Source organism: Saccoglossus kowalevskii, chromosome 14 (genome assembly GCF_978046115.1).
Source record: "Saccoglossus kowalevskii chromosome 14, keSacKowa6.1, whole genome shotgun sequence".
NCBI classification, from domain to species: domain Eukaryota; kingdom Metazoa; phylum Hemichordata; class Enteropneusta; family Harrimaniidae; genus Saccoglossus; species Saccoglossus kowalevskii.
In genome coordinates this window covers 18,032,882-18,060,695 of record NC_140654.1, presented here as the reverse complement: position 1 = coordinate 18,060,695, position 27,814 = coordinate 18,032,882, and the positions used below count along the sequence as shown (strand labels likewise).

The following is a 27,814-nucleotide window of genomic DNA, read 5'->3' as shown; positions in this document are numbered from 1 at the left end:
TTTTCTATTTTCAATATCATCAGTTTATTTGTTATTATTGATTACAAACTGTGAATATGAATATTCATGACATTATACAGAGTACATACACATATGTAATTTGAAAATTCAAGGGTATTCGGGAATACTTACACAAATGTATCTACGACCTGCATTCTAAAAATCTTGGTATATTGCCAGAAAATTCAACTTATTTCTCGACTCATGGAAAAAAAAGAAAATTTCACATTATTAACCCGTTGAGCACCAGTAAAATTTCACAAATTTTAAACCCTAATAATTTGTTTCTAATTTAAGGATCGGAAAGACTAGAAAATTAGATAAAAAAATTATCAAACTTATTATACCGGTAGAAAATACATTAAAATAGGCAAAATGTTGCACAACAATTTTGTCAGAAAAAATTATGGTGCTCAAGGTGTTAAAACATTTTTCAGTAATGTGATCTGCCCAACATGTAATAACTTATACATACATATGGAAGAGGCATACAAAATAAAACTTAACAAATCTGACAAAGATAGGGGAACAGAGCCCCACAGACTAGTATGAATATGCTTCAAGTTTAAGCAAACACATATATACATTTAGAAGACTATTCAGTATGTACAAACTGATGGGTTTATACATTTATTTCGTCACTAAATGTCAGTTTACATTGACGCGAGTTCCAATTAACAACTACTGCAACAAAACTGCAAAAAATTAAAGCGAGGGATTCATCACCTGCGCACAAGCCATAGCGTGTCGTTTACAAACAAGCGTCTACCCATGAGCCTTTGCGCTTTTAGCGCGTGTTGTTATTGGTGCTTAGGACTCTCGCTTTAAAATAATCAATGATTTTTTATCTAGCACAACTATAGTACAAAGTTGAGTTGAATGTTTTCTATTTGTACAGATAAAAGTTGGACATGTTGGTGGTGAAATCCTAATGTTAAAAGGAGATCATTTTTAAAATCATTATAGCAGTATTTCAAAACTTCTCTTTTTGAGTTTGATAATTAATTAATATTTAAATAATGATGGTTGTCACAACACATGATAAATATGGGTCCCATGCAATTAAAATGCATGTAAATACAATGCAAGAAACTTGAATGCAGCCTACACTATGACCACCACCCGTTAATTCTGTCAAAATATTCAGCTAAGTAAATATTCTTTATATATCTGAGTAAGCAATGGTGAGAACTGATTGAAGAAAACCTGGCAGCAAGGCAGAAAAACTTTCTTGGGCGTTCATATTATATAGCAAAAAAGGCACGTTTTAAAATTGCCACTGTTTGGTCCTTCATTATGCTAGCAATTCTTGTTACGTCAACTCAAATGACACTGTACTTTTCTGGGAACTTATTTAAAAAGTTACCATTTGTTTATTTCAAGAGTGACACGTATATAAACAAAAAGAAACATATTACTGTAGAATACTTTATTTTCGCTTGGAATTTATTTTCGCTATTTTCGCTGAAGGGATGATTCTGTGAAAATAAAATCCAGTGAATATACTTTTTTTCCTATATTTTACAATAAACACATCAGAAATCAGTGAAAATAAATTCCATACAAAATGCCCAAAAAGCCTTTTCAGTGAAAACTAATTCCAGCGAAAATAAAGTATTCCACAGTATCATGTTCGGTTTTCTAAGTTTCTTGCATATATCTCTCATTCAAAATTAAATTTATTGGGTATAACTCTGATTATGAATTATTAGAGAAAGAGACAAGTGTTCTATTCGGATTGAAGCGCTACAGTCATCACACTGCATACTAATATACCACAGATACAACTAGTAAAAAGTTCAACCACATGTAGACTGTAGTGCTTAAATGCTGTGAGAATAATAAAAATGAAAAAAAAAAAAATAAAGAATGTTGTGGCAACACACCCATATTTTGTATTTTTCAACATTTGAAGGCTGTTTTGATCTGTAACTGTTTGTGATTATTAGATACAATTTTGATCTAAAAAGTCGCATTTTGGTGATTATTTCAAATTTGGAAATAACAGTCACTTTAATCGATTTCCGTGAATGGAAAGAGTCGTAAATGTAAGTTATGTGAAAATTATGCCAATTGATCGGCGTAACATCACTCACAATGTTAGTGCTCATGATAATAAAATTAAAACAGTAAAATGTAAAATTGTTCTATTTTTATTTATTTCTCTAATCACATTAATCTAATCTGAATCTCATTTTAAGTGTGCAAGTAAACTAGTCTTCCAAACTGAATACCACATGTTTGGAAGGCAGGGCAGACTTTACTCTGATTTATACTGCCGAGTAAACAGTCAGCTCCTAGAATTGAACACACAACGTCCAGAACATGCTAACAACTATACCATCGCTTAAGTTTACAAAACACATACCACTAGCGAGATTCAATTGCATCTTGCTGAGACATGTTGGGATTGTCAATTGCAAACAGATAGCAATTAACAAATATCAATTAAAAGTCAAATGTATGTTTCATTATGTTGAGCATACTTATGTTTTCATTTCTTTTTCTTCATTTAATATGTTAACCTAGCCTGACATGGTCAGTGATGGCACTCACTGACGGATTTACTTGGATGCAATGACGCAATGACACAATGACATAATAGTCATCAACAAGCACACATTGTTGCTTTTTTAGAATTTGGTAAAGAATATTTATTAGGCATAGGAACTCTGCCAATCGAGGATTTAAATACAATTACAATAGATAATGTTGGTAGAAGTTAGCAACATTGCCATTGTTATTTTGTTGGTAGACTCCACTGGAGTTGGAAATGGCTTTGTAGAAATCCACTAACAGCACATTTATTTTTATTATTTGGTGAGTTCAAGCTGGGTCCTGGTTCCTGCGTTATTCATGGTGTTGATACATTGGCGCGAACATAAAACAGACAATCGATTTTTTCCATAGTGGACAGAAATGATCCAGCACATTGTAATATGTCTAAACAAGAGGAACGTGTTATTATGACTAGCTATGTGATGGCTGTCATAATCAATAGCTTTTGCAATTTGATTGGTGCCGACGAGAACTTGTCGGTGATGGACAAAAATTAAAGCATTGTGTCAGGCATAGTTTGCGTGCATCAACTATTGCTGACCAAGTCAGGCTTGGCAGGATACTTGTCAATTTAAGAACTCAATTTCTTTCCTATATTGCATAATGCATATTAGAGCAAACATCTTCATCATCGTATAAATAAAATTATATATACGTTTCCCCATTCTTTCTGATGTCACATGACACACGAGTGACTAGATACATTACTGAAGAGCTACAACAACATCCAAGGATCCACAGTTAGGCAGAATTAATGTTCTTCACCCTGGTGTGTAGAGCCCTAATTATTCATGTTGAATTTACACAATGACGCTTACGAAAGTTCACCAATCGGTGCATTATGCAACCATAAGTCATGCATAAATTGATAAAGACCAGCTGTTACAGAAACCTACAAAGAGACAAATGAAAATGATGTCATAGTCGCATGTATGCAAGCATACTGTATTATGCTCCATTATTTGAGGTTTTCAATCTACCCGGTATTTCTTTTCAAACAACTCAAAAAATAGTTATGCATTTTCATAATTACAGAAACACCTTAAACACACTGGCTGAAAATAAGTTCCTAGTTATGTCGAAAAACATTTAAAAAATTTGAATGACAAAAGGCAGAGAGCTTCCCCAGATCTTGCGTTCAGTATGACTGTGATAAAGTTTCCTGCATACACTAAATGTAGCTATTTGATTGGCTGATTATCAATCAATAGACTTCATAAATTCGAACAGTGAAATTAACGAGGTGGCGATTTTTAGCATAATGCTTCAGCCTCTAATATGATTTGCAGCCAGAGTCAAAGTTATCAGAATATTTACTTCCATATATATATATCAATATGATAGTCTTGTAATTTAAAAACTGAAATACAAACTTAAAGAAGAGTACTGTAAAACATGTCCTATTTAGCTAGCATGTTAATTTAGCTAATCTGTAATCACGAATTCAAGATGTCAGTAATTTAAAATAAAGTATATTCTCACAATGAGATTGTTGGTATTTTAGCTAAATTAAGATTCTGTTAATTCATGCATTGAGTTAAATTCGCTAAAATGGTGTGTAGATATTTAAACGTGTTTTACAGTATTCTGCATGAAAAAGCCCTTGATATCAGTCACATTCAAAATATAGTCAACTAATTTAATCACATGTGCATTTGGGAGTTAATGATTGGCTGTCGTTTGTGGTACAAAATTATTAATTCAAATTAGAGTCAGTGTTTCAATAAAGCGTAATAGAACTCGTATCCTCGGGGGCGGACATCCGGGCATTTTCACCTCCTGGCAACCCGCGGCGGTGAAAACAAAGGCCCAAAACTCGCAGAAAACGATACTTTGGGATGATTGTTGAGACTCTTCTGAACAGTGTAACAAGATTAGCCCTACGTGTGTAACATATATAAATTTGATTGTTCGGGATTACTTCAAAGTTGAGTTTGTGTTGTTTTCTCGAATTTTCATCGACTCGACCGTCGTTCCACAGCAGCGCGCACAGAGCCCATAGAAATGCATGTACAGTGGTGCGCGTCGTAGCAACGTGGAACGCCTTGTGACGTAGCTCCGCCCCCGAGGATATGTTAGTTAGTGTATATTTTTTGATCAACATACAAAAGTATTGATTTTCACACCAAACAAACAAATATTTTCATATTGCTGCTGGTTTACCTTATATGGTGTTGGGTTCAATGCCCTTTTATGGTCAGCTCGTAGACTTCGTAATGAACTCTCCATTCTTGATTTAATATCGTGTAGGGATTGCACTGGTTGACAAATCTTCACAAAAAATAGAAATTGATTTAACATAAGTGATTGACTGAACAATGAAACATACCCATCGATTACTAGAACTGTAAAATCTTTATTACTGGTTGAAACAGCGGTGCCTGTTAAAATGCTACAATGCAATAAATGGAATGCGGTTTCTATTAGAGCACCAACACATATGAGAATACGCATTTCGCATGTTTGAAACACTATGTGAACGTTTTTGGTTTACAGATATAAATACACAGTTTTGGTCAGAGTTATCGCCTGCCAACTTTTTACACTTTTTACAAATATTATCTTCAATATATCAACTTTTTACACAGTTTTTCACACAGACTGATAGTTTAACGTTCCCTCTAAGTGCATGTAATAGTTCAAACCATGAGTGCAAGGAGTCAGACAACAACTGAAGTCAAACTGACAACGCTGGCTCGCCAAAAATCAATTAGCGATCTTGTAACAGCTGGTCCAAATGGCCACTACCATAGATTCTCAGCTCAAGAAAATCTCTAAATGTTTAAAAGTAAAAGATATGTGAAACAAACACATCTCGTATATAAATAACCGCATGACATCAAATCAGAAAGACAAGGAAGTGGACTTACCTTGCCTTCAAACCAATATTTTTTCAAAAGTGGTTCAACTGAGGCAGGAATAACATACGCTCTCTTGGATTCCTGAAAGTTGAAAAAATATTATAAGGTTACCACAAGAACACTGCAAAGTATTCACGAAAGCAAGTATGCAGTGATCATATCAGTCCAATTATGTTGTAAGCATATTTTTACAGCTTGTCATAATAGTTTAATGAGACAAAAGCTCAAAATTGGAACGAAAAATGCTTTGTGTCATGTGCATGATAAGGGATTCTATTATGGTACTAAACTATAGATCTTCAGTGAGCAATGTGAACAAAATGCAAATCACTGTTCAATGTTTCAGACAACAAATTTTGAATGCTTATTTGCCAGTACAGCTTTGTGTGGGCCGTAAATTCTTGGTGTTTTCAGTACTACGATAGATGTATTTTAATATAAGCAATATACTGTAAAAGGGTTAATTATTCACTGGGTTTTAATTTAGCTTATTTCGCTGACAGGAAAATGCGCTAAATTAAAACCCAGTGAATATGTAAAATTTAGCATAGAACACATTATCTAAATGATAAAACCATAAATTTAAAACCCACTGAATATGCCTGAAATGGTAAATCAGCGAAATTTAAACCCAGTGAAAATTAGTCATTTTACAGTATCACAACGCAAAGATAAACTCACTTCAAATGGATGCCGGCATAACACTCGTTGTCCAGGACTTGGTGCTTCCTCTTTCTCTTGCATCATCAGGTCAACAAGTGCATGTCCTAGGAAGCAATTATAATATACATGTAATATTATTATCCTTTGTGTCTCTATTCACCCAAAGAGTTCATGATATGTATAAACAAACTTGGTTTACAGATCTCAATAATTATCCTAAACTCGATAAATACGGAGATTTTAAGATCGATTTTGGATGTGAAATATATTTGCATTTAATAAAAGACAACAAGTTACGTTCTACGCTATGTAGGCTTCGAACATCATCTCACAACCTTTGGGTTGAATCTAATCGTAAACTAAACATACCGAGGAATATGAGAATCTGTAAATTATGTAATTTAGGGTTGGTTGAGGATGAATACCATTTTTGCCTTGTATGTCCCTGTTATGTAAATCTTTACCTATATTTTATCTGTCAAATCAGACTTATGAAAAATTTCTTTGTTTAATGCAGTTTGACAACTTATCTGTACTTCAAATTTCAAAATTTGTATTCTACGCTTCTAAACACAGAGTCAATCTACTTAACCAGTTGTGACTAGTAGATTCAACAATTATTTAAAGGAATTCCTCTATATGTATTTTTCTATTTTTTGATTTATTGTACCATAGGCCTGAGGCCATTGTACTGAATAAAATTCATATCATATCATATTATTATACATCTGTCGTTGAAACGCCGTAAGTTACAGTGAGTCATAATTTTGTGGTATTGCACTGGGTATTTTCATCCTACCATATTAGGAAATGTGAATTCCAAATATGGAGCAATTACGTGCGCGAAGGTCTGCTAATATTAAAAACAAACATGGCAGCCCCCCGAAAATATGCTCTCAACAGTTGGCCGTCGACTTGACCTCCCCTGAGCGTTAACCAATACTCTTGCTGTACTGTCTTCGTGCATACTTTTTGGTATCCTCGTAATAACCTCATAGTTCGCCATTGTTGAGCCAAAGTAAGCATGGCATGTATGTAAAATATGTGTATATTTGTTTAATTAGTGGTAAATTTGCATATGCAAATGACAATGAGGTCTAAGGCCAAACTAAGTAAGATTTGGCATCATCCAATAAACAAGAAATTTAAATTTTGGTTTGGGTACATTTCTATTGCAGATGAGCTTGTAATAGAGAAAATACGGTAATCGATTTGTGATAGTCATGTGATCTCATAAGATGATTGCCTCCCAGATGTGACGAGTATATTCATGTGTAGCACAGATGTGATCATTTGCAAACATCAGACAGTAAAGTAACTGGAATATAATGATTTATTCTTTTTCTCGTAATTCACTTTTCCACAAAGTTTCACGCACAACATTCAAACATCATTAGCAGGAGAAAATCACAAAAGTCTGACAAGCAGTATTTTGTCGATCAACGGTAAATATGCACTATCAATATGTGTGGCTTAGGGTTAGGTGAAACATACTGTGAGTAAGAGACATGTCCATTATTCTATATTATATCTAGCAAGACAGAAAACACTGTGTGGAAAGTATATAGAACAGATTATTCCTAGTATTTTTAACACATTGCCTACCATTTATGTATAGCCATTATGAATTTTACTGTACTTGATCGGTTTAGCGCCCAGGGTACACAGCTCCAATAATCATGTATTTTAGTGGGGTGGGTGCTTACCCGACCCCCAATCCAAAAGTGGGCAAATGACAATTTTAGTACACATATGACAGATTGGGGCGAATATTACGTGTTTTTTTTGGAAAAAATTGTGAAATTAGTTGATTCGTCATTGATTTCAACACTTTTACAATGAAGAATCACAAATGATCACAAAAAATACACACATCTTATTACGATATTAATTACATACCACTAAAATTTATGAGGTTAACATTATTAAGAATTAGTTCATCATCATAATTATCTATACTGAAGAAAGTGTTTGAAGCATTTTCCGGCATGATGAATTTGCATGATTCGACCTGCAACAATGTCCTTTGACCTGATAGGTCAAGTCTGTTATAAACCAATCAGAATGCTGTATTGTACCGATGCAATTCTAAAGGAATTCCTAAAAGCATTCTTGGTCAAACAATGATCAAAGACAATGTTTTATGAACAGACAATAACATTTAGGGCATTTTGTTAGGGGATGGGCACTTGTGTGAACCAAATGTGAACCCACAAATAGAAATGTCCCAAAAGTGGGGATGGGCCCTTAGCTGAGCTGGTTAAGTACGGTTATATAACAACATCATGCAGCAGGCAATGCGTTGGGAAAACATTTGACCGTGAAAATGAAGGTGAATTGTATGACTAATTTGAACAGAGGTCACAAAAGCAGCATGTAATGGTACAAGCTTACACACAATATGATTAACTTTCCATACACATACATGTACTATTGCATGTTATACAAATTTATCGTCAGACATTTAGATAATTTTCAGGGTAGAAATTTTAAATTATACATTTACAGAAAGTACAGAGCATAAATATATCTTCCATTAAAATACAATTTCATCATAAAATAAATTCCTACCATCATGCCCATATAATCTAAAGACATTTTTCTTGCCAGGCAATGTCATCTTCTCCATGTCTTGACTGAGTTTCATTCGGGCTACTCCATCTACTTCCACTAGCTGTGATATGAACAAATAAAAAGAGTCAAACAAAGATGGTGTGAACTGCATGGCCAAGACTGGGATCACAATGGAAGGAGTGGAGACTGGAATATGGGGAGAGGCACTCAAACAAAAATTTATGGGTCTGTCGTCAAAACTCAAACAGAAATCAAAGCAGTTGGTCTATATATTGACCAGTAAAATTACATCATTTCCAGGAATGAAAAGGTAATATTTTTTGGTAAAAAATAATGCAAGAAATTTGGATCAAATCAGGTCCAAAAAACATACTTTTTTAGTTAATAGCATCAGTTATGAAAGCCGCTAAATGACATAACGTTGACATCACATTGCGTAACATCATTTTAAATTTCCTCTTAAATTTAGTTATACATTATTTTTGTTTATGAAAATCAATCACAGGACATCCATGTATCATACAATAATCAATTAAACAACAAATAGTTAGCGATGACATTCTTGCCAAAATCGCATTTATTTCAGGTTACAGACACTTATATACTATGTAAATTCATCAACTAAAATGTGAATTTGACGTAAGCGCTGAGTAAAGTAAAATATTCACTAGTGTTTCACCCACCCAGCATCATTGGCCTCTACGACAAATCACAGTTGAGAATGTATATCTATTAGATAAATTACAAAACAGAATTCATCATAACTTGACAAATACAAAATGTTCTTACTCAACACATGTACCGGGTATTACCGTACCTTAAACACACATCCTAATGCTGGCTGTCTCTGGCACGTCACTAGATGAGTTCCAATACCGTATGTATCGATTGAATGACCCTGGAAAGGATCAAGAATATAATAATAATGGAGTATAAACTATTGTTAAGCACACAAATTATTCGAGATTTAGAGAAAATCGCATACGATTCTGTTGCAGCGATAGTTTTGCTGGGGTGTATGGGATTGGTAATAGCGTGGAATTCCTGACTTTTGAGTTCCTATTGGCTTCTCATTTGCATAACTATTTCAAAGTTTGAACGCATAATAAATAATGCTGTGTATTCTATCTAAATTTTTACTTTCATTACAATAAAGAGGCAGAAAATTGCAGGTATCAGCTGCAATGATTTCCTAGATAAAATTACGATATGAGCAAACATCTCAAATTTTGTTATTTGCTCTATTGGTCTTTCAACATGAATTCTAAGCCAAGCAATTTTTCTCAGCTCTAGTATTTTCTTTTCGTTAATTTAGTTGTTTCCCATTTCCTGAGTTATACTTTCTGGTAAATCGCCTAACTCAAATAGTTCAAGAAAATCACTGTTCATTGTAATAAATTAGTCATACCACAGGTACATTACTTGGGGTTTGCAACGCGCCTAATACTGTATGGTGACATCATGTCAAGATCTCATTCAAGTCTTTTCTCGTAGATAGCGAGACTGAGGCTACGACCTTCTGACATGACATATATCAATGTTCAAGGTCTTGCCACTATCATAGTGAAAAATGTAATACATCGAAAATGTACAAAAAATACAGTTCTCGTAATCCGTTACATCATGGGCAGCCATTCTAATCCACCTGGACCACACAGTAACCTAGTTACCTTGGGCATGCGCATTCGTATTGTTCTGAGCTGGGAACGCTTCTTATGCGAGAGCGAGATTGATCAGGATCTTGGTATCATGTCACCGTAGTTGCAAACCCCAAGTAATGTAAATCTGGTCATACACATTGCCATTCCATAACTCAGATACAAACATGTACCAATATCATAGTCAAGACATTGATTTTTTGCTGGAGTTAAAATGATGGAAAATAACATCAAAAAGTCTGGGATATTTCTCCTGTTATTTTTTTATTGATTGCACAGGAAAAACACCAAGGAGCATTGCAATACCAGTTGACCATTTTATATGGTCTGTAGGCTGGAATCCAGAAATAATATACCTTCTACTTAATGCTAATCAGGTGCATACAATGTTGTATTAAATTGAAACCCACTCCAGATGCCAGACACCACTGTCATCTAGGTACTTTAATATGCCCTTCAACGATGTACTTGCAAAAAACGATACCTGGAGAATCAGGAATTGAAATATAGAATGCCCACATGATACGACATAGTACCTTACCTACCTGATGTCATTATTATACTCATCATTGTAATACTTTCATAGCTCTATAAAATTATAAAATAGGGGCTGACCAAGCCAGCAAATATGCCATGTCTTAAAAACAAAAGGGAGGATATAAATCACAATTAGAGTGGAGGGCGTTATACTCACCTGCTGGTTAAGGGAGTGGATGGTCTCCTCGTTTATATCGTTACTGGCGACTATATTAAGCTTAGCAAACCATGGCAAATTATATCTATAGCAATGAAAATAATTAAACCCATTAGTAAGCAATTAAGCTTAAATTACTTCTAGATTCATGACTTCGTTCGGGAGCCCTATTGTGAATTGTGCATTGTGACCATTGTTAGTTAAAGCGAGACGGTCATCACCTGTGCACACAGGAATTGAGTCCCAAGTGACGATAACAACACACGCTACAAACGCAAAGGCTCATGGGCAGACGCTTGTTTGTAAACAATGAAACGCTATGGTCATCTGACACATGCGCAGGTGACGACTCCCCAAATTTAAATAACAATTTCCTCTCCCGACATGTTTGACATCTGAAACAAATTTGAACTTGATTGGCGGTTTATGTTGGCAAACTGCGCAAGCATTTTAAAATATTTTTGTGTGTACAAAGCAATTTAGAATATTGAATAAGTGAAGCTTCACTGGCTTAAGGGTGATTATCAAGCTCCTTAGTGTACTAAAAAATTGGCACTAGCGTAAACATTCAGTAAGAGATCTTTCTAGGTATATCACACTCTCTTGTAACATATGTATTTACTGCTTCTCTAAACAAATACATCTATCTAACTTCAAGTTTTAACTTGAGTGTAAAAATGCAATTTTGTTATTTAAATTTTTTAGGTACATACATGTACAACATTTTGTGTGTATTAGTTGCACCCTACAGGTCTTGCCAACAATTTTAGAAGCCAAACCTGTGTATAACGATGATCCAGGGGATTTCATTCGAATAGTCTGTAAAGGCAGGTTGTCCTTAAATTGAGGTTGGATTTTTTTTTATAGATTATCAGCTCAAACATTTGACAGAAAATAACAATTCATTGCGCTGGTTAAAATCAAAAAAGTAAAATTTAAGAGAATTAAAAATTTGTCTATACAAAGGTGAATCAGTAAAATATTGTGAAAGGGATGGTCACATAAAATAAGTGTCTTTATGCACAGGTTCCAAATATGTTATGCTTTGAGACTGCCTAAAAATGGTCCCCCTAGGCAGAGATACTTTATATAGAGCTGGTCACTTGCAGGGGTCTGACTGTAAAATCATTTCTCCACTCCACATAAAAGAGCAGTGGTTAGTTAGATTTCACTCGCATGAGGGAAGTTGTCGGTTCAATTTCCTGTTGGTTCAATTGTTCACGGAGTAGCATAAAACAGCTACAGTAAAGTCTGTTCTGCCTTTGTAACAGGCAGCATTACTTTGGCAGAGTGGTTACCATGGGAACTTACAATTACAACCAAAAACAAACGAAAAATACAACATGAATGCCAGCGATGACCTAACATAGTAGTTTCAACTTACTTGTCGGCAATCTTTGTAAATATTTCCCTAGCTCTAAGTGATAGATAAGCTAAATCACCACTATCAAGTCGTATACCAATTGATTTGTACCCAAGATCATGCAGAGACAATGCCACAGAAACAAAGTTAGGAATACCACTCCTAAAAAAAAAAAAAAAAATTAATCATGTGAAAAAATTGTCACATGAGTTGTGATAAAAACCCTATTTTTGATGAATAGAATATGAAGCCTTCAAACAAACTCCAGCAGAGTATAGGGGTGTTCAACATATTTCTGGTTTTATGTAACGCAATTTTTTTTTTTTTTAAATACTGTGGTTATCACATTGATAATTATTTACTGTAATACATTCTAGAATTGCATCGTTTTCAATTATTCGTAATGCTTTTTTCAAGTCTCGGCCACAGGTGAATTTAAACATTCTTGTATTCTTAACATCCATGCATGCATACATACATACATACAATGAATGCTTGAACATCTCTAGTATTACTCAAAACATTAGAAAGACAGTTTGTAACCAGGAAATGATTATTCATCATTGTTTCTTGCATTTTTTTAAATCGATTGGACAGAAGTACACTGTGAATTGCATTCACACATTACTCGTTACCCCAGTTACAGGTGCAGATTGACGCACAATAGTGAAATTACAAATCCTCGCTTTCGGGCTACGTCCAACCGGGATAATTAACAATCCGCGCATTACTTAACGGTTACAATACGGTTACCTGTTTCCTGATCATACCTGAGAACGTCATAGGTGTCAACTAACGCTAGAAACCCAGTTGGAAATGCCATGGCATACGATATAAATGACGCTAGTTCACCCTTATGTGTTTCTTCTTTTAAAATCTCAAGCAATCCTTCAATTCTATCCAGCCATGTCTGACTCATCTCCACTAGATTTTGAAGTGATTTGCTTTGGTCTGCTGGCTGTAACATCTAAATAATAAGAAAGATTGTTAGTTCATCTTTGTAAACCAGATTGCACATACCGATAATACCAAGCACCCATTGGAAAATGTCACATCATTTACATCAAGCTGCTAACTTAAAATCAAAAGTATTTGAATTTTAAAAATTTATGAAATTAATTAACTCAAGAGTCTAGTGTTCATCTTAGACTAATCCTAATGTAAATGCTGATTTTGTAATATAGTCTATCTTCGATGGCCGAACAGAGAATCTTACATATGGTTCGGTGACTTGATGACTCCCTAAGATGCTGAAAACTCAAATCACAACCGAAGCCTACACATTTATTACATTACTGACAATACAACTTAATAACTCGTTATATACAAAAGTAGCCTACCGCATTTACCTTAAAGTGTGATGATAAATGTTTCTGTATACACGACTAAATTATATACATGTATAATACTACTATTCTTCTATCCCTTATGTAATTTAATAGTTACCAAGGTAACAGCAAGAAAAAAGTATGTCCATTAACGAAAGCAATTATGTCCTTATGCATTTAAATCTTTGGATTAGTTATTAAGCAATATACAGCAGTGTTTGGGGAAGTTATATGAAAGTGTCATCAATTGGAGAGAACTCTAGATGCGAGAAGAAAGGGAATACAGGTTTAAAATGAACCAACTTATAGTGTAATGTTAAACACAGGCAAGCAAGATGGTTGGAAAAAAATTACTTTTACAAGATTTAATAGTGACGACTAAATTTCACCGTGGCTAAAATACTACAACTACCGATAACCCATCGCCGATAGCAGTAACTTACATAGATAGCATTCACTGGTAAACCGTCATCAACAACCTGCATTAACAGGGAGAAAACAAGGAAAAAATATCGGGAAAAAAGCATCAATGTCTTGCTAATGACATGTGTGCATAGTCAGGATGAAAGGGTGGTTGGTTGACCCTAGGTGTGATGTAGAGGAAAGCGATGCATTGCAAGCGCAGAAATGTTTTGAAAAAAAGCATCAATGTCTTGCTATTAAATGACATGTGTGCATAGTCAGGATGGAAGGGTGGTTGGTTGACCCTAGGTGTGATGTAGAGGAAAGGATGCATTGCAAGCGCAGAAATGTTTTGAAAAAAAGCATCAATGTCTTGCTAATGACATGTGTGCATAGTCAGGATGGAAGGGTGGTTGGTTGACCCTAGGTGTGATGTAGAGGAAAGCGATGCATGCAAGCGCAGAAATATTTTGAAAAAAAGCATCAATGTCTTGCTAATGACATGTGTGCATAGTCAGGATGGAAGGGTGGTTGGTTAACCCTAGGTGTGATGTAGAGGAAAGCGATGCATTGCAAGCGCAGAAATGTTTTGAAAAAAAGCATCAATGTCTTGCTAATGACATGTGTGCATAGTCAGGATGGAAGGGTGGTTGGTTAACCCTAGGTGTGATGTAGAGGAAAGCGATGCATTGCAAGCGCAGAAATGTTTTGAAAAAAAGCATCAATGTCTTGCTAATGACATGTGTGCATAGTCAGGATGGAAGGGTGGTTGGTTAACCCTAGGTGTGATGTAGGGGAAAGCGATGCATGCAAGCGCAGAAATGTTTTGAAAAAAAGCATCAATGTCTTGCTAATGACATGTGTGCATAGTCAGGATGGAAGGGTGGTTGGTTAACCCTAGGTGTGATGTAGAGGAAAGCGATGCATGCAAGCGCAGAAATGTTTTGAAAAAAAGCATCAATGTCTTGCTAATGACATGTGTGCATAGTCAGGATGGAAGGGTGGTTGGTTAACCCTAGGTGTGATGTAGAGGAAAGCGATGCATGCAAGCGCAGAAATGTTTTGAAAAAAAGCATCAATGTCTTGCTAATGACATGTGTGCATAGTCAGGATGGAAGGGTGGTTGGTTTACCCTAGGTGTGATGTAGAGGAAAGCGATGCATGCAAGCGCAGAAATGTTTTGAAAAAAAGCATCAATGTCTTGCTAATGACATGTGTGCATAGTCAGGATTGAAGGGTGGTTGGTTGACCCTAGGTGTGATGTAGAGGAAAGCGATGCATGCAAGCGCAGAAATATTTTGAAAACAAGCTCAACATGTATTACATGTGCTTTGCATTTTCAACCTTTTCACCACCTGTTCACTCTAAAATCACAGATTCACAAAATAGTCCCGTTTATAGTCACTTTTCTCCAAAAGATTAGGACAAAAATAGTCATTTTTTTTATTAAAAACTGAAAATTGACTCAAATTTTGTCTGTTGCCTTTGAAATTAGGGTTGATTTCCAGAAATATTGAAGGAAAAAGAAAAATATGCAGACAAATCTGGACAAAAATGTTAAATACACCAAGAATCTTACTTATTTTCTATTTCTTGTTTGTTTATATTGACATGAGATCTCATTGCAGACCATCATATAAATGAGATCTTCATTGCAGACCACCATATGCATATCGTTATTTTATAAATCTTAGAACGACGCATCCACTATTTAGTATAAACATACATAGTAAGGTGAAGTACCTTGTGATTGACAACACTCTTCCACCACAGAGGGCGTCATAGCATGTCATAGTTTTCGATCGGTTTAAATAAAATAAATACATGCTATGAGTTTATGGCAACAATTGAAACTAAAAATAAATGTGTTGTTTTATCATAGTAATTAATCATGCTATGTATGTTGGTTCATATTGTTATATAAAAGTATTTTTCAATGAAATTTTTTATAATATATGGATCTATGCACCCCTCCCCAACCTCTATAATTCTCCTTACCCTGTTTTTGAGGTCATCTAGTGACGTGAATGAGGTCACGAACGCATGGGCATGAGTGCCTTTAACTGGTATGTTGAACAGCTTGCCGGCAAGTACGTTACTTGTCCCATCGAAACCTACACAAGAAGTCAGAAATATTTCGACAAATTATCGTAGTCATCATTACCCACAAATGCAACAAACATGTTCACCACCAAGCTAGGGCATTACCTCTACTAAATAATGGAATGTACCTTTATTCTATACTGCCATCATTGAACAGGTCAGATCCATTTCATTCAGAGGGGTGGAAACCACTTACCTCCAATATAACAATATTTAGATGCTGATAGTCCACCATCTGGTCCCTGTGCTCTCCTCAATCCAAATTCCAACAGACTTTTGCCCGGTCCTGCAGCCATACGAAATCTAGCAGCATTGGTGGCAACCAGGCTTGGAAGAAAAATATATTGAAAAATTGAATATTCTTGAAGTCTAATGACTTTATCCAAATCCAAGACAAGCAAGGTAAATAGCATCATTGAACAACCAACAATTTGAGCAGGAAAGGTTTCAACAAACTGTTTGGTTATTGTGGCATTTCGATATTTCTGCATACTGTAACTATGGATCACCAACCAACATGGTGGTGTTCGGTGAAGACTAGTTTTTAAATTCTCCCCAAGATACAAACAGCGTGACAGTATCACCACAGTGCTTTGTTTTAACAACCATACTGATCTGACTCTGTCATAGTCATTATCTTGACTGCCACAGTGCCATTTTCACTGCACCATTGTTAATTTTTCGATCAAATTGATAAGTTGCTGAAAACATAAAACTTGTGTAGTTGCATTACTCAGTTAACAGTTTTGTAAGACAATAATTTAAATTAGTAAAACTGAGTAGGTTAATGATCACAATTTCTGTTTCAAATAACTATGCAAATATATGCAAATGATACGCAAATTAGTATGATGTACATTCTTACCACCATTCGTAACACATAATTCGAGTGATGGTATAACAAAATAACTCATCATTTGTAAATTCAATCCATCAAAAAAATATAAAAAACATTTTCATAAACAATTTTAATTATATAAATACACTTTGAAAAGAAACAAGATTCATAAACATAAATCTACTTGAATACATTCTCACTCCAAATTACACAATACTTATTTTCTAATGGCGATTCTTCATACCACAAACTATTGGAATCATGCACACATGTGAGTACTTCGGTGACACATTTTATAGCTACGCCCAAAGTAGTCCATCATTTATTCTGCAACTGTGACCACATGACATTCTGTTAACATCCACACATTTTCATAAAATCTCCATGCACTTTTTAATCTTTCATAAGTAAAATACACTACAATTAACTCCAGAAAAACAATTTCCATGGTATATTCCTACATTCTTGCATACTAATGAGGGGTTCAGACACATTCCAAGCTGAACAATTTTCTTGGACTAATAAACAAAGCTGGTCAATCTGTTCCCAGCAAAAATACTGCCGACTAGGACAACCAGAACTTTTCTTGAAAAAAAATATTTCTAATATTTATTTATCAAATTCGAAAGCTATTTACCGTATAATGCAGCATGTATCACACAGACAGATTTAACAATTTTGGAAGTAAATGATACTGGAAGCTATGAAAGTTATAAGAATTCTGCAAAATATACATGAATATATACTGCGCATAAAATCAGGATTATTATAAAATTATTCTTGCATGTGGAATATAATTTAGTAACAGATAAATGCCCAAATGCTACATTACACATGTGTTTCAATTGTAAACAATGGAATGTATTTGAATCTGACTAAATGTGAAATTTGAAAAATAAGAAAATTTCATTTTTTACAGTTAGCTCAATTGCATTGCCAGAAATATTATAATTACATTACAACTATCTCTTGAATCATTCATTCTCATGAGGATTAAATTTTTTTTTTTTTTTTTTTGGGAGAGATATTTTTTCAAGACGAATTTATTATTCACACCTATTCTCAGGGTGGAGCTACCGATACATCATAAAACGTTCTATGTTGCCAAGATGCGCACAACTGTAGCATGTATTTCTAAAGGCTCTGTGCAAGCTGCTGTGGAATGGCGTTAACGGCAACAATCAAGAACAAACTAATTTACATATGTTGCACATGTAAGGGTAATCTCGTTACACTGTTCAGGAAACATCTAGACCAAATTACATTTTTTTGAGAGTTTTCGACTGTTAACTAGTTGTGGTCCACCTTGAAAAATTGTGTGTGGGGGGGGGGGGGGCGTTGCCCCTCCAAAATCATGCTGCAACTTTTGTGTCAGCAAAATTTGCCCCTCAAAATGCAGGAAATAGCCTGTCAAAACGTAGATTTCAAAATTTTTAAGAGGGAGCATGTCCGACTTCTAGTAAGGTCGCGCCCTCGACACGAGGTTGGTGAGCAGATCTCGCCTCTGACATAATATTAAGAGTTGCAACAGATCATAGTAAATGTAAACATCATAAAATCATGGTCAGAATGAACTGGTATTGCATCTTCTAAAGCCTTATACATGTATATGCAACTAGTTATGTTGTATGCTCATTGCCTGGAAAAAGAAGATCGTACATTGAACAAATTACATTGAAATATAAGTTACTATAGTTGAGAAATGTGCAATTCGGTAACAAGTGTGAAAATATTTCACTTTGCACCTTGGGCACCTTTTTCTTGAAAACCTTTCTCCCTGCAGTAACTTGATTTTTTGGAATTTTGATTTTGATTTAAGACTTCTACAAATTCAGTCTTGCTAGAAGGCGCACTGTTGAAAGGTGTTATAATTAATAACAGAAGAACACTCACCTAGCATAATTAACCAGCGTCAACAGCGTGGTTTCTAACAATTGCACTATGGGTAAAGGTCCTTCCACTCGTAGCAAAGGAACTTTAGGGAAAACAACAGACCCTTCAGGTATAGCATACATTGTAACCTGTGAAAGATCCATGTCTGACAGATACTGAAAAAATCCTTCTTCAGTTGACGGGGGTAAGATTGTTCTTAAATAATCAATATCTGGGGATATAATGAAAAAACATGTATATTGATGACTGCTGTATACTTTTCAATGTGCAACTGACGTAAATTTTTTGAGGCTGCTCAAACGAGCTGAGAAAGTCAAGTTCAGTCACTGTTTACAAAATAATTGATAATAACCTGTAGCCATTTGGAAAAAAAAAATGCAAAATATTTCACAAAATTTGGGCCAGAAAATTAATGCAGAGTTTCATTCACATACATAGTCAACTGGACAATCCTAAAAGTCGTAATCAATTCTCAATTTGAAACAATGATGGGAAATTTCAATGAAGTGTGTATCGCATATGGAGAATCAAAGGTCAGAATTGTTGTTTGGTTTTCCTGGCAACCACTTTGGTCAAAGGTACAACCATGAAAATAAATCAATAATATTATCAATAATACACATGGTTTATTGTTTTATTGGATTTATTCTTACAGGGATTGCGTTAACCCCATATTTTGCTTCCCGGACTCCAATTATTGAAGAGGGACCCAGTTTTTCAGGCAAGCTGGGGTCCAATGTCTAATAAATTGATCCAGGGTCAAATTTCAATTTCTTAACTTTTTTTAAATGGGACTCGTCTTGTCGAGACACTAGCGCAAACCCTGAATTCTTTCATTTCTCAGAATGGTTGTTTCGCTGAATAACTATTTTATTTTTTTATTTCAACCCCTGTAGATTGAAGACCAAACACAAGTGCTTACATAAATATGACAGAGGTGTGCGCTTAAATAGAGAATATACGCTAACACATTGCCCGCTGAATGCTTCCATAAATAGCCACAAATTTTATTTGCTTATTTGGTCCAAATTTAACAATAAAAGAAATCATAGGAAAATACATGAAAATTTGCAAAATGTAATTATTCGATGAAAAGATAATAAGATAATTTCAAGGAGTAAAGAAATGGATTTATCAGATTTTTGGTGACAAGTATGTGATATACAGTTTATATGTTTTAATTAATCGCATATCTTTATCAGATTGTATGTACAGCCTTTCAATGCACTGTCAGATTATTCTGATAAGAATCAATACTACAGATCTTGTATACATCATCTATTCAACCATGGCTTAAATAATAACACCCAATCAGAATGATGTATTCAGGCAATTTAAACGCTAGTAGTAGTATAATACAATTTGTTTTTTAGCATTAATATTCCGACTCTGTGATTGGTCCCAGAAATGTATGAGCGTTAATTAATTTGTTCCAATTGGACATAATTTTCGATTGACTACAGGTAATAACATGAAAGTTGATTTTCAGGATTTGATAATTGAATATGGTAATTTAGTATTTTTATTATGAACTCCCTAAGCCTGGTATGCATTTTTGTGATGGACTCCCTAAGTATGCATTTTTGTGATGAACTCCCTAATCTTGGCATATATTGTCATAAACTCCCTAAACTAAAGTTTATCATATATATAGAAATGAGCTGGTAAGTGCCTTGTTCAAAAACGTGAAAACAAAAAACAAAAAAACCTGAGATAAAACCACCAATTTGCTTTAATATTCATAGACATGCACATCTTCCAAATCATCTGATCATAGCAAGCCTTCAATTGGCATAGCATCAGTCCCCCCCCCCTCCTCCCAATCTCCACCCATGTGACACCATTATCAACATGTCTTTCGCAAACATGATCAAAAGTAAATGTGGCAATAGACTACTGTAGTTGTCATTCAAATAAAATGTGCATTACAATTTTTGGTATATGTTATATATTCAAACAAAGCCCCAACAGGGGATATTTAAAAATTCTATGATTTAAAGGGTTGTCGCACACGACTTATTTACCACTTCCGTGTCACTGAGAATGTTCTAGAACCGTACTGTGTCTGGGTGGAATTTTTTTTAGAAACTGGTTGAATGGGTAATAGAACACTGTAGGAGGCAATAGAAGGTAATGGAACATTCTAGAAATTTGTAGTAAGTGCCAGACTCATTATGTATGCTGATGTAATGGTCTATTTATAGACAGTGGAGTTACATATAGGGGAGTTGTTCAGCACTGAGTTCAGATCGGAGATCTCGTTGAATTGTATTGGAGTTTAAGTATCTAGTCATTGGAGTAGTGGAGTTTTACCGCGTTATTGTACTTGATGTTTGTAGAGTATAATAATACCAGTACCATTTGAAACCTCATCTGTTGGCTCCGTGTTTGTATGTTATCATCGCCGCCAGAGAAGTCTTTCTGTTACTGTTGCCATTTTGGTATTTGAACCATCACACCTGTACTATACCAATTACGGTAATATTACGTTGCGTGTGACAAGGGTGTTGGTTAATTGTCACACCACACATGCACCAGATATCGGTCTCTTATAAACAAAGATGCGATTTTGACTGTTGCGCACACCAACAATGTACAAACCGACAAGTTACCAAGCTTTAATTCAGTATTTTTTTGTGATTTTAGGGAATCAAAGGAGTCAAAGGTAATTAGTGCAAATGGTGCCCAGGGCAAAGTTTGTACTTGTGATTGCATTATGAAATCGCACTGGATTGTGGGGAAAACAATGTTTATCAACACAAATGTCGCACATGCGCGGTGCAATGATTATTGTCCTTTAATTAAAGCACGGTGGTCGTCGCGCAGCGCGTGTTCGTATTTCATGTAAATAAACAATGTATTTTACAGGCGTTGCATACGTCACTATGAGTCCCATATCGAACAGGACGCGGCACGACGACTGCCGCCCTTTAATAATGACCATAGGACACAGTTACTCAAGGAAGGTTACAATTCCGAAACTCGAAACCCGAATTAAAAATAATATGACAAATCAGGGAAAATTACCCGATTTTGAGAAAGTGTAGTTGTTAAAAAACTTCAGACATTCGTGTAGTCCGGCGAAGATCGTGAACTCTCCTCTGAACGGGTTTTTGCGGAAGTAAAGATCAAAAACTGCGTGGTCAGTTCGTTTTTCACTCTTCCAGTGGGCATATGCCATTGTAATCTGATACAGATCTGTAAGCAATGGTTGTACCACTCCATTCTGGTCTTGCCCCGTGGACAGTGTGCTGAACGTACGACGTATTTCCCCCGGCTTGTGATCAGAAACTGTCCCGTCAGCCATATTCATTTATCCACACCGACAAAACTGCTCAAGTCAGCACCACGGTCAGCAGCCAAAATAAGCCTACCTGTGGTGAAATGTAGTCGTACATTCATAGTTTGTGTGTTCGAGAAAAAAAATTTATGGGGTATTACAACTGTGTTGACAACAAATATAATATGCAGAATTCCAGATAAACAAATGTGATACACTACTGTATTTTTTCTCAGTAATTTCAATAAATTAGATTAATTATTTATATAATACGAATATTGAGTTACAAATGCATGGCAATTCTGCGAAATTTAATTTGATTTTGCTGAAAAAATGACTGCAAAGCACGAGGTGAACGTACTGTGCTTTATAGCAGTCAAACATGCTGGTATACATAGTGCATCTTGATTCGGATATGGTTGTCAATAAAATCGGGTTGTAAACTGAGTTTTATACAACCGCGGGGGTCACCTCAATTTTAAGATGAGGGCCTACTCATGAATAAAAATACCCAGAATTAATTAATTTTCCAATAAATTACACTTCCAGGCATTATAAGGATATTGGGACTCACCTCCTTAATTTTCGAGAAAATTGTGGTTGTAGCCATTTTGACAGTATTATAACGTTTTATTACCATAGGTTCCTAGTATAGCACAGATTTTATGCCATGTCTTAGATTGTAGCCTTGTTACATAGGCTGAAAAAATAAAACATTGTTAATAGTGGAGTTTTTATTGTTGACCTAAATTATTTTTAAAATCTGGGATTTAAGAAATATCAAAAAATGTAATTTTTCCTTAACATTGTCATTGAGCTATATGGATTCATTACGGGAACAACGCGCTAATAACCTAGCCACAAAAAAAACGACTTGCTGAGGCAGTTACTCGGGTGCGATAAACATGTCGACGCCACGTGGAGTTTGTTTATTTTTTTTGGATATGGGTCGTAAAAAGTTGGATAAGCTACATTAGAAGGCAATGCCTGAGACAAAATACTCATAAATACTTTCTTACGCGTGGAACTATTTTTGTTTTTTTGTTTTTCACGATGTGTTCTTTATATACTCTATAATTATGACAATAAACATATACTGTTGAAAATGTTATTACCAAACGCTTCAGCGTGGTATTAAGAGTTTGTTTTCAGGGGTGGGTGATACCAAGGTGGGAAATGGATACACATATGGGGTTAATTCCTTGAATTGCAATATAGAGGGTTCAGGCTGAAATACAATATATAGTGTTTTCATGTTTCGTCTGATATTTCTGTGGTATTCTGCTGCTGTAAGTAATGCACGATTTGTTCCGAAATTCAGTATATTGTGTGTATTCCAGGGTTATTCGTTTTTTGCTGAAAACACCCCTATTTTTTAGTGGCAGAGTTTGAATAGTCTCACTCCCACTGGGAAATCTGCATTGTTGCTTGAATGTGAGTTAATTAAACACATTTTCCAGACCGGCGAAAGAGTATGCAACAGCCAATTTTAACAGCCTGTCACGTGATTTTAGTCTGAATGTCAACATGAAGAGGCTAGTCCATTTTACGCAGGAGTAATTGGGAGTAGAATATGTGAGGAATAGTATCAACAGAGATGTGTATAGTGAAAAGTAATATCTATCCTTCATTTACATCTCTGAACATTTCTGTTTTAGTATATTGGTTTGAAAATGTTGAACTTGCATGATTTGCAATGTGGTTTTTTTAATGGGACTCCCCTATTGATCGAATCCCGGTTTGAACGAGAACGGCACACCACGTGATTCGTTTGAATACAATGCTGATGGCAAACATGCCGTGTTACTGCGGTACTCCACTGACGGGATGACTTACTGCATGCTACAACTTCGCTTGTGATGTTGCTTGTTAGCCATGGATTACATGAATCTTGATTACCAGTCAAATGTTGCTCATTTGACGTTGGTAATCTTTATTTGGAACTGAGTAACTTCCTGGTACTTCGTACTATGATAAAAATCAGTCAACATACATCAAGTTCTCTCAATCGTAGTATTCCATGTGATGTACACCTAATATGCCAAAAATGTTGCTGAACGATTTGAACTGAATAAAAATAGCAGACGAAAATTTGTTTACAAAATAAAAATACTTCGGTTGCCAATGAAAACCGGTAAAAAACAAGCAATATGTTTTCGGCTGTTATCATGGAAGGGACATGAACGTGAAGCTAACGTCTGTTTATAACTAAAACCGGGCACCTTATACGAGGTTTGCAAAATAACATGGCAGTCATTAGAAGTCACTTTATTTTATTGTTAGGACGTATTCAGCCGTTAAATGTATAATTTCCAATCGTTTTGCGATAGTATTTTCTAGATTGGAAGCAGCATTTACATTTTATTCAAAGTTCAAAGCTGCGTTGGGATTCCGTTGACAGTGGTAACAATGTCGGCGCCGGTGATCTCTTACCAGTGCGCAACGTAGCCAAAATAAAAGGCATGATCATTTGGGCACTGCTATTACAAGACTTTGGCTGTTGCCATGGTAGCGGTGGGTCAGGATTGTTTTTCCAATTAGTGATGGTACGACCTGCCTGTCAAGTATGAACCGTGACAAAATCAGCCAAGCCAAAAAAAAATCACAGAAGAGTTAAAAAGCCATTCCTGCTGAACAGTTACTTTAACTTCGGGGTCAACTTTCTCATTAATGAAAAAAGATATCAAAAATTCAAATAGTAACTTTTTGCCCACACTCCAGCCGAGGACAATGAGCTATGTCTGAGGTGTTGTATCACAGGGAGTTGGACAAACTTGTGCATTTTAATAAATTATTGAATAATAAAATGTTATATAACTTTTCTTTTACCCCCCTCCCCTTCCTGGTATCTATTTCAAGTATTTTTGTCAGGTTCAAATCGTTCACCAGCATTTTTGGCATGTTAGATGTACATCACATAGAATACTAGGACTGGGAGAACTTAATGTTTGTTGACCACCTCAGGCTGGAATCTGAGTTTTATAAATCTTGAAGGGCTCTCGGAAGATCCACCCGCTGCCTGGACCCGCAGTAAAATCTCCGATTAATATGGAGCCGCAACCATCAACATCGATATACCATGAGGTTTCTGCTGGCGACGTTGCGGCGTTACTCAGTTCCAAATAAAGATTACCAACGCCAAATTAGCAAAATTTAACCGGTAACCAAGACTCAGTCTATCCACGACAAGCAAGCAACATCACAAACAAAGTTAGTGTGCAGCTCACGAGTCAGCGACGACCGATTTCAACGAAAGTCATTCCGTCAGTGGAGTACCGCAGTTGCACGGCATGTTTGCCAATGCACAGATCTGTGGAGGAACTTTTAACTTCAACATCAACCGTGTATCGTAGTCGCCCAGTTTAAGTTCTGGTTCTGTCGTGGTCCCAACTAAAGGGCGACAGTCGTCGTGTCGCGTCCTGTTCGATATGGGACTCACAGCGACGTATACAACGCGTGTAAAATGCATTGTTTATTTACATGAAATTCGAACACGCGTTGTGCTACGACCACCGCGCTTAAACATCCACGAGTTATTTATTCGGACAATGACTTAAATTAGACGTCTGATTATTTTATTTTCACACGTACAGCGACACGCGTTCTACACTGACAAGCGTTGCTAGGTCGCAGCACTGTCTTGGAGCATATTAATGGGCAATTGGGTTCCCCGATCTAAATTTCTATCCCGGTTTGTTGCACGTTCTTTTTTTAATATGAAATAATCAAATATGGGACATGTGTATAATAACAGAACCCCACACCCTCCCCGTGGCTTCGCTCGTGAAAGTACGGCAGCAGGATACACCGCATCACTCGTGAAAATAACTTCCATACGCAATGAAAGCCACGGGGAGGGTATCTGTCATAATACTTCATTATCACTGAAAACATTTTTCCCCTGAAATAAATTCCAGTGAATATGCCATTTCCCTCATACTATATTGAGACACAGCGCAGTGAAAATTAGATTCACATGTAATGCTTGAAAACATGTCAGCAAAAATAAATTAAGTGAAATTCTACGTGACTTCATAATAGTTGGAAATGAACACATTACACCCGACCCTACCACTCCATATACAATGTAAACTACACCCCAAAACATCCTTTCACCCACAGTTACTACCGTGTTTCACCAGTGTATTCTATTTGACGTCAGGAGAAATTGAAATAAACAAATTAATTATAATTCCAGCCTCTAGTTTACCACTGATTAAATAAACTACCTCGTCTTTATGTCAACTTGCAGTTATTCGTTGCCTACATCAGTGACTTCAAAATATATGTTTCAATCCCAGGAATTTCACTCGCTGTTAATTGCATGGGAGTGGCAGTCTTTAATGAATTTCTATTGTCATGTCAATTTCTTGCGATTACTCGAACATTAAGCTGTAACCACATACCGCCTAGGTGCTGTAATTAAATTCTGGTGTAAGCACCATATGAACTATGAACAATGCATGTGAAGCCAGCTGTGGGGTATATTCAATCCTATAGATTTCTCATTGTTTGGTAACTATTTGCTGCAAATGCAACAAAAATCAATATAAAAAATATTACCCACACAGTATCCTACAGGTTACTTGTTTAGTTTAGAGCTCCGTGGAGCTGTCTTCATCGTCATATTTTAACATGAGTATTCAATCTGGAACGACCTCTTCACTTCGCTCTTATGCGTAGGGATATGCAAATGTGACCTTTATGCAGTCTTAGTCTTATCACGGTTATAACCGCGTGGTCTTATAAAAACAACTGGTGTCCAGTTGAATTTTCAGTTACGGCATTTCGTCGAACTTTATAGATACATGATATGTTAATTTTCCCGTAATTGTATCAGTATGGCCACTTTCACATATGTACTCTTTTCCGTTTGTATTGTTCTATTAACTTATTTTAAATGATCACACGAACAATGTGTATGATTTCTGTACGATCGTGATATAGTAACACAAACGTGCACTCCACGTGATTTTCTAAACTGGCAGGTCAAATTCCCAAACGCTCCGACGACCGTGACAGGTAATCAAAACCACTGACCAGGGTTTCAGATGAGTTCAACTATTACAACGTGTAAGCGTCAAACAATCATATTTTACTCATTTTTGATATCGGACACTTTATTATTTCATGCATACATATGCGAATTCATTTAATAAATTCTATTTTGGTTGTTTCGCGAAAATAATAAACCTATTTGATACAAATATTTGAAAACGCCCCTAACATATAATGAAATTATCTAAATTATCCTCGTGGGAACAGTTTAGTTTTTGAATGCAGTTTCTGATTTTTAAGAATTATTGCTATTATGTCGAAGTGCTTAGACGAAGACACTGAGATAGAGATTATTCTACGCTTGCGAATGATCGACGACGGAGGAAGATGGACTAACGAGGGCAACGATTGTGTGGCATTTCTGTCGTATCGGTGGGATACGCCCCGAGAGGAGTACCGACCTTCGTCAACTGAATCGTTGAGTTTATCAAATTTATTTGAAGGATATTTGAAACTGGTATATAGCGACGGTGTGGTGAAACTAAGTAGAAGATTCAAGGAAAAGATTGACTGGGCGATGAGTGTTCTGGCAAACAGGGC

General features: G+C 35.7%; 1 protein-coding gene across 2 annotated transcripts; it reads right to left on the bottom strand.

Annotated features, from left to right (window-relative positions):
• On the bottom strand, positions 1–22,308 carry LOC100373926 (nicotinate phosphoribosyltransferase-like). Of its 2 annotated transcripts, XM_085507991.1 has the most exons (14): positions 21,964–22,308; positions 18,937–19,147; positions 16,402–16,532; positions 16,101–16,216; positions 14,144–14,179; positions 13,143–13,339; positions 12,394–12,534; positions 11,010–11,094; positions 9,475–9,555; positions 8,655–8,757; positions 6,102–6,187; positions 5,430–5,501; positions 4,723–4,830; positions 1–3,451 (listed from the first exon to the last, which is right to left on the bottom strand). In XM_085507991.1, the coding sequence occupies exons 1-14, from the start codon at positions 22,247–22,249 to the stop codon at positions 3,374–3,376; spliced, it is 1,731 nt and encodes a 576-aa protein (XP_085364117.1). In that variant the 5' UTR covers positions 22,250–22,308; the 3' UTR covers positions 1–3,373. The 2 variants fall into 2 exon arrangements, with proteins under 2 accessions (XP_085364117.1, XP_002736222.2); XM_002736176.4 differs by lacking the exon at positions 14,144–14,179.
• Between the last annotated feature and the right edge of the window lie 5,506 nt (positions 22,309–27,814).

Coding starts and splice junctions, on each gene's coding strand:
- LOC100373926 (XM_085507991.1), bottom strand. CDS start 22,249: ATGAATATGGCTGACGGGACAGTTTCTGATCACAAGCCGGGGGAAATA. Junction 12,535..13,142: donor GACACCTATGACGTTCTCAG/GTATGATCAGGA, acceptor TTTTTTTTTTAG/GAGTGGTATTCCTAACTTTG. Junction 8,758..9,474: donor CATTAGGATGTGTGTTTAAG/GTACGGTAATAC, acceptor TTCATATCACAG/CTAGTGGAAGTAGATGGAGT.